This window comes from Trichoderma asperellum, chromosome 5 (assembly GCF_020647865.1).
Source record: "Trichoderma asperellum chromosome 5, complete sequence".
In the NCBI taxonomy this organism is placed as follows: domain Eukaryota; kingdom Fungi; phylum Ascomycota; class Sordariomycetes; order Hypocreales; family Hypocreaceae; genus Trichoderma; species Trichoderma asperellum.
The window spans coordinates 1,782,064-1,797,558 of NC_089419.1; the positions used below are offsets into that span (position 1 = coordinate 1,782,064).

The window sequence follows — 15,495 nt, forward strand, 5'->3', positions numbered from 1 at the left end:
CCCCAAAATCTACCCCCCAAATCTGCTCCCTTCAGGCTTCATCTTCAGGCTGGCCTTGCCCCTCTTTCTAGTACGGGTTCCCGCTGCAGCCCCGCTCCAATTCCGCCGCCACCAGACCCTGAAGAATGGAAGCTTGCCTTCTGGTGCTGCTGTGCCTTTGCTGCTTAGGTAACCTTGAGCTCATATAGTCGTAGCCTGCACAATTGGTTGATGTCATCTGCGCAAGCAAACTTGGATTGGCAGAAAACCATTTTATTAACCCGCATCTTGTATCGACCTAGGTAATAACCATCTCGCCGTAGTGATCTACTAGTAGTTTATACTGAGACGCCAATCTTTCGCAGCAATTCTATTTTCTATTGCAAACCATGCCCATTAGTTCCCATTCTTTTTTGAATTTTCCCTTAACCATTGTATTCTATTCCCATCCATGTATATCGTCCATTATGGTAGGCTGTAGCCGCCGTCGACAATCATATCAAGGCCGGTTGTATAGGAGCTTGCATCACTCGCCAGGTACAGGTATGCGCCCTTTAGCTCTCCGGCGTGACCCTCGCGGCTATACGAATATTAGCGTCCTAGCCATGCTTTATAGCTACAGCAGCAAGATCAAACTTACCCCATGACAGTCTTGTCCTTCCACGCCTTCTTTGTCTCCGGAGGCGCAAAGGAAGAGATCTCGGTAAGGATATATCCAGGGGATACGGTGTTGGCTCGAGCAAATCCAACCCACTCGACGGCCAAACTCTTGCCTATTCAGTTCTGGTTAGCTTCTGTGCAGCGTTGAAGCCGTCATACCGAGAGCGCGTGGTTGACGGATATCATGGACCCTGGTGACATACAAAAGTGGATCACGGCCGCCTTGGAGCTGTTGTAGACAGCCTGCAGCTGCGGGATGTTGACGATGCTGCCGCTCATTGAGGCCGTCGCAATGAAGCTTCCAGTAGTGTAATTCTCGAGAGGCTTGCCGTCAATTGTCGTGCCCTGCTCTTTCTGGCGGCGGAAATGAGCGCCGGCGCTCTTTGCACACCACATAACGCCGTCCACGTTGACGGACATGACATCGCGGGCCATGTCGGCAGGGCCGTCAATGAAGGCGCCCTTGGTCCAGGGGATGCCCGAGTTGGCGACGAAGACGTCGAGGCGGCCATCGAATTCCTTGACAATCTCCGCGACGGCTTTGTCGACGGCCTCGGCCGAGGTAACGTTTACCTGGTACGCCTTGCCTTTTGTTTTTCAAACCACGTTTTAGCAATCAGAACAGCGCAGCGCACCTCAAGCATCTACTACGGCATTATGGACAGGGAAACGATGGGAAATACGCACACTTGACGCCGTACGTCTTGGCAATGGTTGCAGCCGACTCCTCGGCCTGCTTATTGCTGTTATACCAGATGGCAACGTTGGCGCCGGCCTCTGCAAGAGCCTCTGCAACGGCAAGGCCGATGCCAGCACCGGCGCCTGAGACAATTGCGGTTCTTCCCTTGAGCGAAAAGAGGGGCAGCACTCGGTCGACGTTGGGGACGGGGGAGTTGTCGTGCTTGAAAGCGCCGTTGGTCATTTCCGCCATTTTGAATGTGTTTCTTGTAATCAAGAAAGCTGTAGTGTCTCGGTTGACTTCAGAATGCGATATTCTTGCAGAAGAAGCGAAGGGAAGAAGTAAAACAAGGAGGGTATCAAGACTGCAAAGTACTATAACCTGGAAACACAGTGACGCTATCGCGAAAGACTGCGACTGCGGGGAGAATGGAAAGCCACGCCCTCTTTATAACCCTCCAACCTCGTCTGCATCCTTCTCTGGCCTTCATAGCCGCCGCTACCCTCCGCAGATACTCCGTCTCTGACGGCGGGACCCTCCATGCGACATTTACCGCATCTATTTGGCCGCGTTGACACGCGCTCCAATGTCGAGTCGTTATTTTTGGGGTTCTTTTTTCTCTAATATGGCTTGTCTCTTAGCCCATGTGGAGCTGGGCGGGATTCGTTGCTGACCCCACGTTCACACTGCTTTATTTGCTCCATACCTACGGAGCAGGCCTATCTACTTCGTACATACCGGCTCGATGCTACGGTGGCATTGGCACACGTGCTACTATCTACTAGCTATACCGGCAATATTGAATCTGACATTATCCAGAAGCAGTCTATCTCTAGCTGCCACAAGCCTCGCCTCTCGTCTGGTGCCTGAATTCCGATATCTCCAAACTTTGCAATGGCAATTGCCGTCGGTTATCAATGGTCCCCGCCGAACAACGACGTCTTGGGATACTCCGCCAGCAGTCAAAGCCCCGTAGCGGATCCATCTCTGTTTGCGAAGCCGGACTATGGCTTAGTCGGGAGGTTGCGCCTGAAGATCCCCACGTCATAGTGGTGGGGGGAATTCTGTAAGGTCGTGTGTATTCAGGTTATTGTTTACTTTTGCTTGTGATATGAAGGGGGCGGTAAGATAAGCGCTTCAGCTGAGTGAGGCTATTTTGCTGAGATGGAATCCCATTGTATAAGCGCTCTCTCATGGACGGCATTTGAACCGGAATTACGATCGGAATCAACATGGCGTGCAATCCATTCCGCAGAGGCACCTCGCTTTTACGGTTATATCTTCATTGATTTAATGGAATATGGTCGATATACTTTTGATTCTATCTATCTTCATACACGACTGGAGAGCCTATCTACACGGATACATCTGCCCCTTTCTATCGAATCCTCATCGTATCTGCATATTCGACGCAATGACATCTTCTCGCGGGAAGTTAGTCATTTTCCAGCGAGAGATAAAGTCATCACGGCTGACTAGTTTCCAGCATGTTAGCTTTTCCTAACCCTACAGCCGTTGGAAGACAGCTGAACATGAAGCGGTAAATTGCTCGACTTACTATAAGCACCGCAGATGCGCCGCAGCCCCTCAAAGGCGCTTCTCCCATGAAGCACTCGCCAGTTGTCAAAGACTGTTGGGAAGAGTTTAGCATCCATGCGGAATTCAATTCTGTTAATTTCGGCGCACTTACTAAGTACTCGCCCGGGCTCAAGCTGGAACCAGTATTCGCTTTCTTTACTCCTTAGGATCTCATCCCATTTTCGTGCCGCTCGATACCACGCATCGACATCGACATCGGGGGGGACAACGCCTCGGTCGTCATTGTTCCACCTGATCCTGTGCAAGTTGCCGCCGTTGGTTTCAATCACGGGATATGCCATGTCTGGCGCAATTGCAACGCCCTGGTTGCCGCTAGCGTGCCATGGGAGCTTGATTTTGCGCAATGTTTCAAAATCTTCTGGCGATTCCTTTTTAAGAGTCTCGGCAGCATGAAATCCATCCACGAGCAGCGATTGCCCGCCTAGTACATCATCGGCGGGTTTATTCGTAGGTGGTGTATGAGACAGGAGATGGAATGCCTGTAGACCAGCAGGTTCCGTAAAATATGTTGTATCTGTATGCGCTGGGAGAGCCAAGTTGGTGTAGGCCGTATCAGCGAGGGCCAGATCTGGGACGAAGTCGTAGAAGCCGCCATAGTGCGTGTTTCGTATAGGTCCGATAGTTTCCAGGAGCTTCTCTGTCGCCTCCGGAGTTTTTGGCGAGTCGGTAACAAAGCATAGCCCATATTGACGCTGTTAATGGTCAGCTTTCGATCAACTAGGTATGCAAATGTAGTCGGTACGTGCAATCTTGCTGGTTAAGTCGGCCATTCCCTTCGGACTAGTACCGCTCATAACATCGTCAAAACGGACTTCTGGAGGAGCTGAAGCTATCGTGGCGCCCCATAGCTTTCTTTTGCTGCATACAATGTCAGTTTACCCACGATCAAAGCTAATAGGTACATTATCCTACCCACCCTTGATTTACGAGTTTCTCATTGCCGATGTCGCGAAGAGTAAGACTCAGCCAAGACCAAGGGTAGTGACTCTTGTGGGAATCCGACCCTAATAGTAATCAGCAAGTCCACCTCTCATAGAACAAGAGTGTGGTGGTTTGGGTCTCAAGTACATAAAACGTCGACGCCATCATTTTTCGGCGAGATCTCTTTGGGCGAAATGTCTTCCGGTATCTGCAAAGCATGGCCAAATTAGCTCCTATTCGTCAACATCCTAAAAAAGCGTTGAAGGGCCAATGGCTACCGAGAATGTATCAAAGTTGCGCTGCAGGGTATCTTGATTTACGCATTGCGCGCAGCGGCAGTTGTCGCTGCACAAAGAGATTCGCCAGTCAGTGTTACATTTCATGCTTGATGCTGTCATATGCAGCATGTGAGCGCACACACCGGAGCCATAATTTAGATCTTGCAGTGTAAATTAGCGATCTACTTCACACATCGCTACCAAGTAGAGAGAAAGCGGTAGCTACTTACAATTCTGCCTTAAAAGGAGATCCAGACTCGCTGCTCTTGAAAACCAGCCCCTTTGAGCCTGTTTCGAGAGTTGTTGCGTAGAATCGTCGACTTTGGAGAGCAGCCGAGGCATGCCGAGAAATGAGACCACTCCGACCACTGAGACGCCGGCCGGGGCTGCAAGTAGAGCAAGAGATTGAGCAACCCAGAGTTCATACATGAAGATAAGGAATTCTTGTTACGTACCCAACAGTAATACGGCTTTTCAATAAGAAATGCATGGCTCGAGTAGGAACACAAGGATATGACAAGAACTAGACCTCGATTCCACTGAACTGGCGGAAGAAGTTGCCTTTTGGATGGGCATATGGAGCAATCAGACGATAGCACGGGCTAGCAGAGCTACCGGGGCGAGCTGCTATTAGGTAATACATCTGCTAACTCTAAGAGTCTGGGGTAGAATTACATCTGCATATCCTGCCCAAGGTAAGGTACCTAGTTTCGTCTTTGATATGAATTAATATCTTTACGCATCCAAATGACAGTGTCGTTACCGGTTGAACTTGGAACAATCTTTGATTCGCTGCCAGTGTTTGATCTATTTCATAGAAACAGACGTCGGTAGAGGGTTGAAAGTTAGGTCAATCAACTCCCGTATTTTTAAGCTACTCGTGAACCACCTCCTGGTAATTATGAACATTTCATGTAATCGTCCAGTCTATTTATCTACGTGTATTTATCTAGGTATATTTATATAGGTATACCTAGCCATTATAGGCATGCTCTTTGTTTAAGAGGGTTCCTGCATCTTTACATTGCATGCATGCCCTGTATTTAGCCACGTGAAACAAGCGCTGATTTGGTATAGGCTACGTATTAGCAGCTAGCCACTGAAGATAATCCGGCTCCCGGGGTCTATTCTTAGCTGGTGAGTCCACACTTAGTACAGGCATGCAATATTTCGTAGCTTCATCAAAAATACTTGTACGAAATACAATAATCCATATCACGTCACCCTTCCTGTGATAAACTTTTCCTCCAGTTTGCGATACCTTACCACTGCTGCGCGGCTTCACGCTCTTTCAGCGAGACGTTTCCGATCCGCCTGCATCGAGTACTCGAAGAATCTACCGTCACCATCACAACACTTTGCGCAGCGCCTAGCTGGCCATGGAAGCATCGTCATCCAAGAGCCGCAGCACGACAGCTTAAATTTTGCGGGAATACAGGCGCGTGGGTCCCGGGAGAAGACAAAGTTTGGCAGTATGAATTCGCGACAGGACGGGTACGATACCTTTTATGACGACCAGGTCGCAGCCCGTCGACAGTTTTACGCGCGAGAACACGCCGTTAATCGCACCAACGACGTTGCCGTTCTTCTTACTGTCGTCGCCCTTCTGGTGACCTTTCTGTTCAAATATATTAGCCCCGACGGATCGCTCGAGGGGGCTTTCTCGCTGATCGGCAATTTCCTATGGGACGCGCTCGTATCTATACTCCCTGCGCCGCTACTTTTCGCAATCGACAGCTGGATGGATCCCACTACAACCTCACCGATGCGCGATGCTTCGAAACAAAGCAACCATGCCGCGAAAAGTGAAGCCTTGCGGAGGGTGATGGGGTTGGATCGCCAGGACGGCGTTATGAACTCGGTGCTTCGCGCCAGAACAAGAGCCCTCTCTATGACGGGCAGTGTCTTGGGGCTGAAAATCGACTCAGATCGGCCGGCAGGATTGGGAAACAGGGATAACTCTTGCTATCAAAATAGCGTTCTCCAGGGACTGGCTTCGCTGCACTCGATGCCAGACTACCTCTCGGCGTGTCTCAAGGGCGCTGAAGAGGTTGGCGACGGCATGGAGAAGAACGTTGCGCACACGCTGCGGTCACTTATTGCAGATCTAAACGACGTGTCGAATAATGGGAAGACATTGTGGACACCCTCCTTGCTGAAATCGATGAACACATGGACTCAGCAAGACGCACAAGAGTACTATTCAAAAGTTTTGGACGATATCGAAAAAGGAGCGGCGTTGGCCGCCAAGAATCTGGCTTCTACTACACCACTCATGGGATTGGAGGGCGGCGATTACAACAGCAGAGATGAATGTTCTCCAAGCGAGCATAGTGACGATAGCGGCTATCAGAGCCAATCGTCAAGCTCCAGAGGGGACTCTAAAAGGGCTGTGCGAAATCCCTTGGAAGGACTTTTGGCGCAGCGGGTTGCCTGCGTCCAATGCGGCCATTCGGATGGGCTGTCTATGATTCCATTCAACTGCCTGACTCTCAGCCTTGGGCTTGACAAGAATCATCATGATCTCTATGATCGACTGGACTCGTACAGCAAGGTTGAGGAGATCGAGGGGGTAGAGTGCCCAAAATGTACCCTGCTAAAGGCGCAAAGGCTTCTTACTAAGCTGGTAGAGAGGCTGGAGTCGGGTGGCTCAAAGAAAGAACAACTGGCTGAACCTCTGCGTAGGTTGGAGGCTGTCCAGACAGCTTTGGATGAAGATGAATTTGACGAAGAGACGATCAAAGATCGCTGCAAAATTACTGCTCAAAGCAGAGTCAATGTGACAAAGACGAAGCAGATGGTGATCGCGCGACCACCTCAAAGCCTGGCTATCCATGTGAATCGATCTGTCTTTGACCCATCCACTTTTAACATGATTAAAAACTCGGCACCTGTAAACTTCCCCATGACATTGGATCTGGGTCCATGGTGCTTGGGAAGTGCTGGCAAAGCGAAATCTACAAGCGAGAAGGGTGCTGGGGATGACCAAGACAGCGAGGAAGAGTGGCAGCTACATCCCATGTCCTCCATGGTCGCGGGAGATTTGGGAGAGTCAAGGTTGACGGGCCCTATATACGAGCTGAGAGCGGCTGTGACGCACCATGGGCGGCATGAGAATGGGCATTACATCTGTTATCGCAAATACCCGCCTTCCAAGCCAGATGACTTTAACGAAGTGGACGAGAAACACGCAGTTCCACCTAAAGAGACGACGGATAGCATCGTTGATGACGATCCAACGGACCCAAACTCAGAGGAAGAAGCCAAGGGCAGCAGCCATAGCGACAGAGATTCGTCTTGGTGGAGGCTGAGTGATCAGAATGTGTCACAAGTCAACGAAGAGACGGTTATGAGCCTATCGCCAGGGGTATTTATGCTCTTTTACGAATGCGTCGACCCGTCTATGATTCTACAATCCGAGCTAAAAAACCAGGTCATGGAATTGACCAATATCAAAGCAGAAGTCGTCATGACGAAGCAGGATGAAAGTGAAGTAGACGATGCAACCACTCTGACTCCGGCAACGACTGTAGCTTCAGATATGACTAAAGACGAAATAGGGCTGCTAAGGACAGACGCTATAGAAGCTGAGTTGAAAGCAGCCTCTGAGGACATTTTGACCAAGAGAATTTCATCAATACAAGTCTGAGGTCGTCGCGGTTCACTCGGCATTTGGCCGTTCATAGCTGGGATGATTTGAACCAAGCGTCTATTCCCCTCTTTTTTTTTCTCTTTCTATTCTGCCCCCATTCTTTACCTACATCATATCATTATATTGCATAGCGACGGCGTTGGTGTCGGTTTTCGAACAACAGAGTCCGCGAGTTTTGGATTCTAGACTCAATGGTTGATTGGGCGAGCGCGTGCTGATGGGACAATGGACGGTACGCTGCCACGATTTGGAATATCAATCATGCGGGCCTTTTTGTACTGGTTATGCCTGAGTAAAGTAAATAGAATAACTCGGCGCTTCTATAGCACAGTCTTTCTCTGTACACCATGAGCGATGAGACATTGAAAATATTCTCGGTCCAGAAGAGAAGAGCAATCTAGCTTGCAGATGCCCGTGTAACCCATGCCCGCGACACGCCATGTTCTCCGTCAGCTGTAACTGATGCGCCGCCGAGAGGTCGGGTTTGCCGGGAGGGGACTGCACAGCCACGGGGACTAATATAGTAATGCGAAGAGTTGCGCCGACAATGTCCCAGGACGATCGCTGTGCCGACGGTGGAAAATTCTACAGCGATCCAACTGCACGAAGCGTGGACGGCATATCGTGGATGAGATTTGTTGCCGCAAGTTGTGCAGCGTTGCTAGGCCCGATGCTGCACCTGTGGTGTAGAAGGCTTGGTCTGGGTCTATCTGCATGCAGGGCTGCGCTGGCTGCTGCAAGAATATAATAACCAAAGCTGGAAAAGTCCAGGGCCAGAGGTGAGGGACAAAAAAGAGAAAACAAGCACTACGCTAGACAGGGGCGCCCAGAATCTCGGCCCAATCGGCGTCCTGCGCAGAACCATGGCGCGCCTACCCGCTTAGATTTAGCGGCTTCAGCAGCTCGCTAGCGAGGTCATGCTACCTGTAAGCCCGCGGCTGGCAGAAAGCTTGGCGGTCGAGCAAAGCACAAGAGCGCGAACAGAATAGGGAATTCAGGCGTGGGCAAAGTGCACCATCCCACCAGTTAGTAGCGCCCACTCGCTGGTGCATGACTAGGGGCCGGAAGGGCTCTGTTATAGGTTGCAAGCAATTGTTGCAAGGGGGTGGACAGACCCCCCCTTTTTTTGGTTTCTTATGTTGCAGGATCAGGTACGAACGAGCATGCTAGCAGTGGGGGAAGCGCTGAGACAACGTGAAAAGAATGCGTTGTGGAAGAAAGGCCATGTTCTCAGGCGGTGATTACTGCAGTGGGCATCTGTTTTAAGGTCTAAAAGCGGCTAGATAAAACAAAGTGGGATGTGGGATGGACGTGGGCGGAGAGATCGGCCGGTGATTATTTTCTGCCTTGTTTATTTTGTTCGACGGATCAGCTACCCGAACATTACGTGGCGAACGCGACGATGCCATCAGCAATGGAGACCAACGTCACGAAGAAACGGTGAATCATGGCTTTTCAAGATGAAGCATGTTGGCAGTTGGGTCTCGAGCCTTAATAACTAGATACGAGGTGGGGGGAGGAGCAGAGATTCGTTGCAGGCTGCTGAGCTCTGTCTGTGTGGATATGCTGAGAGGAACAGGCCCGCTAGAGCAAGTCTAGGCGTGGTAGAGGTACTAGGTCAATAGGTATCTACGAAACACTTCGTACGTTGCATTGTTTCGAAAACCGGCGCCATGGCTTCGTTTATCAATGGCAACGGTGATTTATCCAGCATCATCAGCAGAGGCGGATGAATGCGCCGGCAGAATGTAACGAGAGACTGCTATATTCTTCCAGCGTCGGATTTGCTCGGCGAGTGTATAGCCAGAAGAGCCTCCGCTGCCTCTCCAGCTATGGTACAGCTACCGAAGCATGAGGTGTGTAGCAGCGGCAGGTACAGTACTAGTAGAGCGCGGCAAACCTCCGTACCCGTGCTAAGCGATTTAGGCGTGATAGTACCTCGTATCAAGTACACGGCTCGTAGCGTGTACCTCGCCGCAGAAACAAAGCCGCAGCGACACGCTCCCGCCTGCCAAACGCATTCCGCGGGCGTTTTACGTTTTAGGGGCGCCTTGATGAGACTCGGCCGGACCTTTGGAAAGCTCCTTCCCATGCCAACCAGATGCAGCCAAAGGCAGGAAGGCGCGAGAGCTGCAGTGCTTGCCCGTGGCTTTAACTCTGACCATCTAGACCGATCAGGATTGGTCAGGCCCTGCGCCCGGCCGCGAGTTCATCCTTTTGCCTTTAAAGCCCAAATTCTCTTTTCTTCTTCCTTTCCCTCTCCTCCAATACCCGCCGCGCTGCTTTCCTCATCCCTGCCGCCTTTGCGTATTCGCTGGGCCCGGATTCCTCTCCCTTTTTCTTTCTGTTCTTGTCACGCCGGCTGAGGGGAAGCAGTTCATCTTTCGGCATTTGTTCTTTATTCTGCTTTTATTTGCTTCTCATTGTGTGTGCTGAGCTTTGCGAATTTTGCTTTTTGCCCCTTGTCTTCGAGTCCGACCTGCATCTTGATTTCGACGTCGCTTCTACTTTTTTTTTGGGCCCAAGCCGTGTCTTGGCATCGGTGATCCTGTCGATCCGCCAGCCTCGGCAGCATAATACGAAAACAGAAGAGGAATAAAGTGAAGGGGAAAAAAACATCACAGCCGATATTTTGGGAATTCGAAACGAATTGCTCCAGCGCTACATAGGGATTTCAATTGGATAGGTCGATGAGCTTTCGTGCGGATCCTTACGACTTAATTAATCGCTCGGATTTATACCACACTGCCGATTACTTTCAGTGGCGGCGCATCCTAGTGCTGCGGGAGAAGCAGTCGGCCGACGTCGAGACGAGCCATTTTACCATTTTCTTTACGGAATTAATACTTTTCTTGATCGAGCCGAACACAACAACGGTGCTCAGTTCTCAATCGCCTCTGCAAACGCTGCAGTGTTTTTAATTTCGCCTTTAGCAAGGCTAGCTATGACGGTCTCAAGTTCCAACGGCGGCTTGATTCCCATGATGGAGATGATACCCTCTGTCAAGCTAAATATCCCCATTTGGGCGCATGTAATGTAAGAAAACATGCCCTGGCTTGAATCATGTGTGCAAGCGGGCAGACATGGAGGGGAAGGGTTCCAATGAATGAGAGGGCTGACGAGTTGAACCACATAGAAATTGGATGTTCTTTTCGAATGTTACCATCATCTTCAATAAGTGGCTGATAGACACTGCTGGGTTCAGTAAGTATCCAATCTTTCTAGCAAATCTGGCAAACGAGAGTCGGAGTCCCTAACAAGCAATTATAGAATACCGTAAGTTCGGGGAAACAGAAGCAAAAAGGTATAATACGACTATTGTATGCTAATAACTCTTTGGATCAGCCATCATCCTCACCTGCTGGCATCTCGTCTACGCCACCGTCGCAACTCAGATACTCGCTCGCACAACCACACTTCTCGACTCCCGCCGCAAATTTCCTGTTACGGGCCGCCTCTACCTGCGTACCATTCTTCCCATTGGCCTGCTCTACTCCGGCTCTCTCATCTGCTCCAATGTCGTGTATCTATATCTCTCCGTCTCCTTCATTCAGATGCTCAAGGCCGCCTCGCCAGTTGCTGTGTTATTCGCCTCCTGGTCCTGGGGTGTTGCCGAACCGAACTTGGCTAAATTTCTCAACGTCCTGGTTATTGTTTTTGGTGTTGCTGTCTCGAGTTTTGGAGAGATCCAATTTTCTTGGACGGGATTCTTTTTCCAGATTGGAGGAACCACGTTCGAAGCTGTTCGAGTCGTTATGATCCAGGTCATGCTTAGTGGCGAGGGACTCAACATGGACCCTCTCGTCAGCCTCTACTACTACGCGCCTGTCTGCGCCGTCATGAATTTTCTTATCGCGCTTGTTGGCGAAATTCCGAGGTTTAAACTAGAGGACGCCGCCCACGCTGGCTATGGAATGCTCTTCCTCAATGCCTCAATTGCTTTTATCCTGAACGTTGCCAGCGTATTCTTGGTATGCTCATCCCATTTGATCTACATTTCAAACCTCCGTCTGTATCTGCCACTCCTCAAACGCTAACACACACCCTTTCATAGATCGGCAAAACGTCAGGTCTAGTCATGACTCTTACAGGCATCTTCAAAAGCATTCTGCTTGTTGTTGTCTCTGTACTGATCTGGTCAACCCCGATTACGTTCCTCCAAGCTGTGGGATATACCATCGCTCTTGCAGGACTTTCTTATTATTCCCTTGGATACGACCAGCTCGCAAGTCTCGGCGCATCAGCAGTTAGCTGGACAAGCGATTTTTTTTCAACCAGTGGAGGAGCAGGCCACGCAATGCGGTCAAAACGAATAATAGTAGTCGGCCTATCTTCATTGGTGGCTATGATTGTGGTCCTTGAGTTGACTATGAGTGAACGGGGGAGAAGGTTATTGGGAGGGTCTTCGTGGCACGAGGGCCATCGTTTCCGTCCAGATTACGGGCATCAGGCGAACCATGGGACCCACTAACTACAATCTATAAAAATGAAACGAAAGACGAATGATTCTAGTAATATGTTATGCCATGTTTGATATAAGACAGCATAATAGGCGCTGTCGAGCTTTATGAAGAAAATTATTATACCCCTTTCAATACAATCTGAATTTATCTCAATCAACCAGTCGCGATAATCAACAAAGTGTTTATTCATGCTTTCCCTCATCAGTCCCTAATTGCTCTAGGCTAAGCTTAAATGAAAACCCCCATTTTGTCCATGACCTTTTTTATATCCATTATCCAGGGTATCGTCTTCTCGCTTGATGATCAGAAGCCAATCAAATATCATGAATATCCGTCCCTTTTTCCTCAATCTGTAACAAATACTGCTAGATATAAATCGTATATATATAACGCAAATCCTGAATCCGGAAAAAACACATGAAAGTAAAGAGATTCCTACACGCTAGCAATTAATCTCTTAAACTTTTCCACAATGAACTTTTTCATCGACTCCGACTCCGACGGCGGCTTCGGCTGCGATGTCTCTCTCGGCGAGGCGATTGGCTTCGATCTCGTCTGTTGCGCCTGTCGCGGTCGCGCTCACGATCATGATCTCGGTCTCGGTCTCTGTCTCTGTCTCTGTCTCTATCTCGGTCTCGGTCTCGATCTCGGTCTCTCTCCCGGCTGCGGACCCGGTCACGGTCTCTTCGATCACGGTCTCTGTCTCGGTCACGATCTCTATCGCGGTCTCGTCGGTCCCGGTCCCGGTCCCGGTCCCTATCTCGATCTCTATTGTCTCGCTCGCGATACCGGGCCCTGTCCCGACTGTTGCTGCGCGACCTGCTCCTAAGTCTCTCGTCCCGGCCTCCAGGGGCATATCTGTCAACTGCTTGTCCATCACCCTTGTGTCGTGTCGCAAGTGTTTTCTCACCACTGTTCTTCTTGTCATCAACGCCGGGGATCGGCAAGCCTTTCTCTCTGGCGTCCTTCTGAGCCGCCAGGTAAGCCTTGGCTTCTTTCTCCCGCTTTTTGACTTCTTCAAGTTTCCACTCTTCTAGCTCATCCTTGGTGGCCGCGTGTGGCACAGTCGATGAACCGGGGCGAGATCGCGATCGGCTCCGTCGATCTCGCGTACGATCTCTTTCTCGGTCTCGGTCCCGGTCCCGGTCCTTGTGATCCTTTTCTCGATCCCAATCTTTGTCTCTATCGCCAGATCGATCACGGCTGCGGCGACGGGGTGACCGAGCGTCCGACCTAGTAGGATAGTAAGAATCTGCAACACCACGACGACTATCTCTTGACCGGCTGCGATGTCGTCGAGCAGCGCGTGAACGGCTTCTCTCTCGTCGATCTGTTCGTAAATGCGAGCGTGAGCGGTCTCGACGGTCTCGGCTACGATCCCTACTACGGTCCCGGCGGTCGGATTTGACTCGTGAACGACTTCTCTCTCGCCTAGTAGATCGAGCCCGTGACCGACTTGGGACTCGCCGTCGTGAGTTGCTTCTAGCAGAGCGGTCACGTTTAGGCCTTGAGCGGCTACGTTCGCGTCTGTCATCCCTTCGGTGGCGAGATCGGCTTCTGTCCCTCCTCAGCTTTGAGCGGCTCCTATCCCGCCTATCTCTAATTCTGGAACGACTGCGGTCTCGCCTTGGCGAGTCAGACCGATGATCACGGCGACGTCGATCGTCAGTGTCTCTTTGACGGCTCCGATCTCTCTCTTTATCTCTATCATGATCCGCGTCATGAGCTCGGGACGGACTTCTACTAGAACGACGCTCCTCTCTCAATCCGGATGGTTTCGCGTCCATGGACGACCTCGAGTCTCTTCTATCAATGGGTTTTCTAGACTCGGCAGTTTTAGAAGAGTCCCTTCGAATTGGGTTGATGGCCGAGGCTGGGCCAGTCTTCCTAGGAGGAGGGGCCAAGGTGGAATCGATGTCCATTTCGAGCTTTGTGCGAGTCGACTTGCTGCTTTCACGCAAAAGGTCGGCCAAAGCTTCCTGTTCCAGCCGCTCATGGTCCTCTTTGGACATCTTTTCCTTCAATTCCTCAGGCAGAACCGCGTTCTCTTTACGTGAATTTCCGCCTTCGCGGTCGCGGTCGCGGTCGCGCTCACGATCATGATCTCGGTCTCGGTCTCGGTCGCGGCCTCTGTCTCTGTCCCTGTCCCTGTCCCTGTCCCTGTCCCTGTCTCGACCTCTGTCCCGGTCTCTGTCCCGATCTCTCTCTCGATCAGCGTCCCTATCATCCCTTTCTCGCTTCTCTCGCTCCTTGTGTCTTTGTTCTCGCTCCAAGTCGCGCAGTCGCTCTCTCTCTTCACGATCCTTCTCTCGTTTCCTCCGTCGCTCGTCTCGTTCTTCCTGGCGTTTGATTTCAGCCTTTTCACGCTCTTTTTCTTCCCGACGGCGTTCTTCCTTGGCGATACGCCTCTTTTCCTCTTCAATGGCTGCTTCCTTCTGCCTCAGCTCTTCCCGCACCCTTTCCCGCTCGGCCTGCTTGGCAGCTGTGTCGGCAGCATAATCTTCATCGGTTTTTGCTCCACGTTTCTGCTCCTCACTGGCCTCTTGCTCGCCAATCTCTGCTCGCCTAATTTCTCGAATGCTCTGCTCGATTGCCTCGACGTCGATCAGCTTCCCAATGACTTCTTCAGCCTTGTGATACACGCCTGATCTTTCCAACGCGCCGTCAATCAGTGCTGCAGCCTTTCTCCGGTCTAATGTCAGGAGTTGATGCGGATTGCGCTCAACTTCTTGTTCTGCAACCTCTAGAATTGCCTTTGTAACTTGAGCCTCGTAGTCCTGAAAGAGAAAGCATTAGTGATGGTTGGGAAAAGAAAATTTTGATGCCTGTAATTTTGCGTACGCTGGCTTCAAACTTGTCCCAAACTTGTTTCCTTATTGAATCGTAGGCGCCTTCTTTTTTGAAGCTATGCGCCAGGGATTCAATTGCTGCTCGCGTCGCAGATGGCAGCGGCAACTCGGATGCCTTGAATTTCCGTGGTGATGGGCCAGAGCTCGGCTCGCTGGCCATGTTTGACTGTTCTGCAGACGTTGTCATGGCTCTGAATTTGTCTGTGTAGAGCCGCAGGCTGGCGTCGAGCGTGTCGGGGGTGCGCGCGCCTCGCCTGAAGATGGCAAAAATCGATTGTTCCCGTCAAGGCATGCCGCTAGGTCAAATCTTCTTACGGCGCCAAACACAGCCTCACAGACGAGCTGTAAAATAAAACTTTGCTTGGTATACTGCTATGTTTCCATTATCTGGAGGGAGATGCAATGTTGAAGGGTT

General features: G+C 50.7%; 6 protein-coding genes across 6 annotated transcripts; 3 read left to right on the forward strand and 3 right to left on the reverse strand.

Annotated features, from left to right (window-relative positions):
• Positions 1–220: 220 nt before the first annotated feature.
• Positions 221–1,956, reverse strand: LXR3_1 (L-xylulose reductase). Its single transcript, XM_024907920.2, has 4 exons — positions 1,327–1,956; positions 843–1,226; positions 620–752; positions 221–559 (listed from the first exon to the last, which is right to left on the reverse strand). The coding sequence occupies exons 1-4, from the start codon at positions 1,568–1,570 to the stop codon at positions 445–447; spliced, it is 876 nt and encodes a 291-aa protein (XP_024761830.1). The 5' UTR covers positions 1,571–1,956; the 3' UTR covers positions 221–444.
• A 214-nt stretch (positions 1,957–2,170) lies between these two features.
• On the forward strand, positions 2,171–2,589 carry TrAFT101_008747 (uncharacterized protein). Its single transcript, XM_066128418.1, has 2 exons — positions 2,171–2,441; positions 2,503–2,589. Exon 1 carries the CDS (start codon positions 2,213–2,215, stop codon positions 2,366–2,368), a length of 156 nt encoding a protein of 51 aa, XP_065984536.1. The 5' UTR covers positions 2,171–2,212; the 3' UTR covers positions 2,369–2,441; positions 2,503–2,589.
• Positions 2,524–4,606, reverse strand: TrAFT101_008748 (uncharacterized protein; the record flags this gene model as incomplete). Its single annotated transcript, XM_066128419.1, has 10 exons — positions 2,524–2,793; positions 2,877–2,948; positions 3,009–3,609; positions 3,664–3,775; positions 3,834–3,921; positions 3,986–4,046; positions 4,117–4,183; positions 4,260–4,277; positions 4,347–4,502; positions 4,572–4,606. The coding sequence occupies 10 exons, from the start codon at positions 4,604–4,606 to the stop codon at positions 2,708–2,710; spliced, it is 1,296 nt and encodes a 431-aa protein (XP_065984537.1). The 3' UTR covers positions 2,524–2,707.
• Positions 4,607–5,306: 700 nt separating this feature from the next.
• TrAFT101_008749 (uncharacterized protein) lies at positions 5,307–9,549 on the forward strand. The gene has a single exon (XM_024903715.2). The coding sequence runs from the start codon at positions 5,591–5,593 to the stop codon at positions 7,763–7,765; it is 2,175 nt and encodes a 724-aa protein (XP_024761828.1). The 5' UTR covers positions 5,307–5,590; the 3' UTR covers positions 7,766–9,549.
• Positions 9,550–9,862: 313 nt separating this feature from the next.
• TrAFT101_008750 (uncharacterized protein) lies at positions 9,863–12,386 on the forward strand. Its single transcript, XM_066128420.1, has 5 exons — positions 9,863–10,804; positions 10,905–10,972; positions 11,039–11,044; positions 11,114–11,739; positions 11,823–12,386. Exons 1-5 carry the CDS (start codon positions 10,713–10,715, stop codon positions 12,237–12,239), a joined length of 1,209 nt encoding a protein of 402 aa, XP_065984538.1. The 5' UTR covers positions 9,863–10,712; the 3' UTR covers positions 12,240–12,386.
• On the reverse strand, positions 12,257–15,483 carry TrAFT101_008751 (uncharacterized protein). Its single transcript, XM_024903714.2, has 2 exons — positions 15,073–15,483; positions 12,257–15,008 (listed from the first exon to the last, which is right to left on the reverse strand). Exons 1-2 carry the CDS (start codon positions 15,265–15,267, stop codon positions 12,714–12,716), a joined length of 2,490 nt encoding a protein of 829 aa, XP_024761825.2. The 5' UTR covers positions 15,268–15,483; the 3' UTR covers positions 12,257–12,713.
• Between the last annotated feature and the right edge of the window lie 12 nt (positions 15,484–15,495).

Bases quoted from the DNA above. Each gene is read 5' to 3' on its own strand.
- LXR3_1 (XM_024907920.2), bottom strand. From the start codon at position 1,570: ATGGCGGAAATGACCAACGGCGCTTTCAAGCACGACAACTCCCCCGTC. The intron at 1,227-1,326 runs GTGCGTATTTCC...GAAAAACAAAAG, and splicing joins CAAGACGTACGGCGTCAAGT to GCAAGGCGTACCAGGTAAAC. The intron at 753-842 runs GTATGTCACCAG...AGAACTGAATAG, and splicing joins GGCGGCCGTGATCCACTTTT to GCAAGAGTTTGGCCGTCGAG.
- TrAFT101_008747 (XM_066128418.1), top strand. From the start codon at position 2,213: ATGGCAATTGCCGTCGGTTATCAATGGTCCCCGCCGAACAACGACGTC.
- TrAFT101_008749 (XM_024903715.2), top strand. From the start codon at position 5,591: ATGAATTCGCGACAGGACGGGTACGATACCTTTTATGACGACCAGGTC.
- TrAFT101_008750 (XM_066128420.1), top strand. From the start codon at position 10,713: ATGACGGTCTCAAGTTCCAACGGCGGCTTGATTCCCATGATGGAGATG. The intron at 10,805-10,904 runs GTAAGAAAACAT...TGAACCACATAG, and splicing joins CCCATTTGGGCGCATGTAAT to AAATTGGATGTTCTTTTCGA. The intron at 11,740-11,822 runs GTATGCTCATCC...ACCCTTTCATAG, and splicing joins ACGTTGCCAGCGTATTCTTG to ATCGGCAAAACGTCAGGTCT.
- TrAFT101_008751 (XM_024903714.2), bottom strand. From the start codon at position 15,267: ATGACAACGTCTGCAGAACAGTCAAACATGGCCAGCGAGCCGAGCTCT. The intron at 15,009-15,072 runs GTACGCAAAATT...TTTCTCTTTCAG, and splicing joins GGGACAAGTTTGAAGCCAGC to GACTACGAGGCTCAAGTTAC.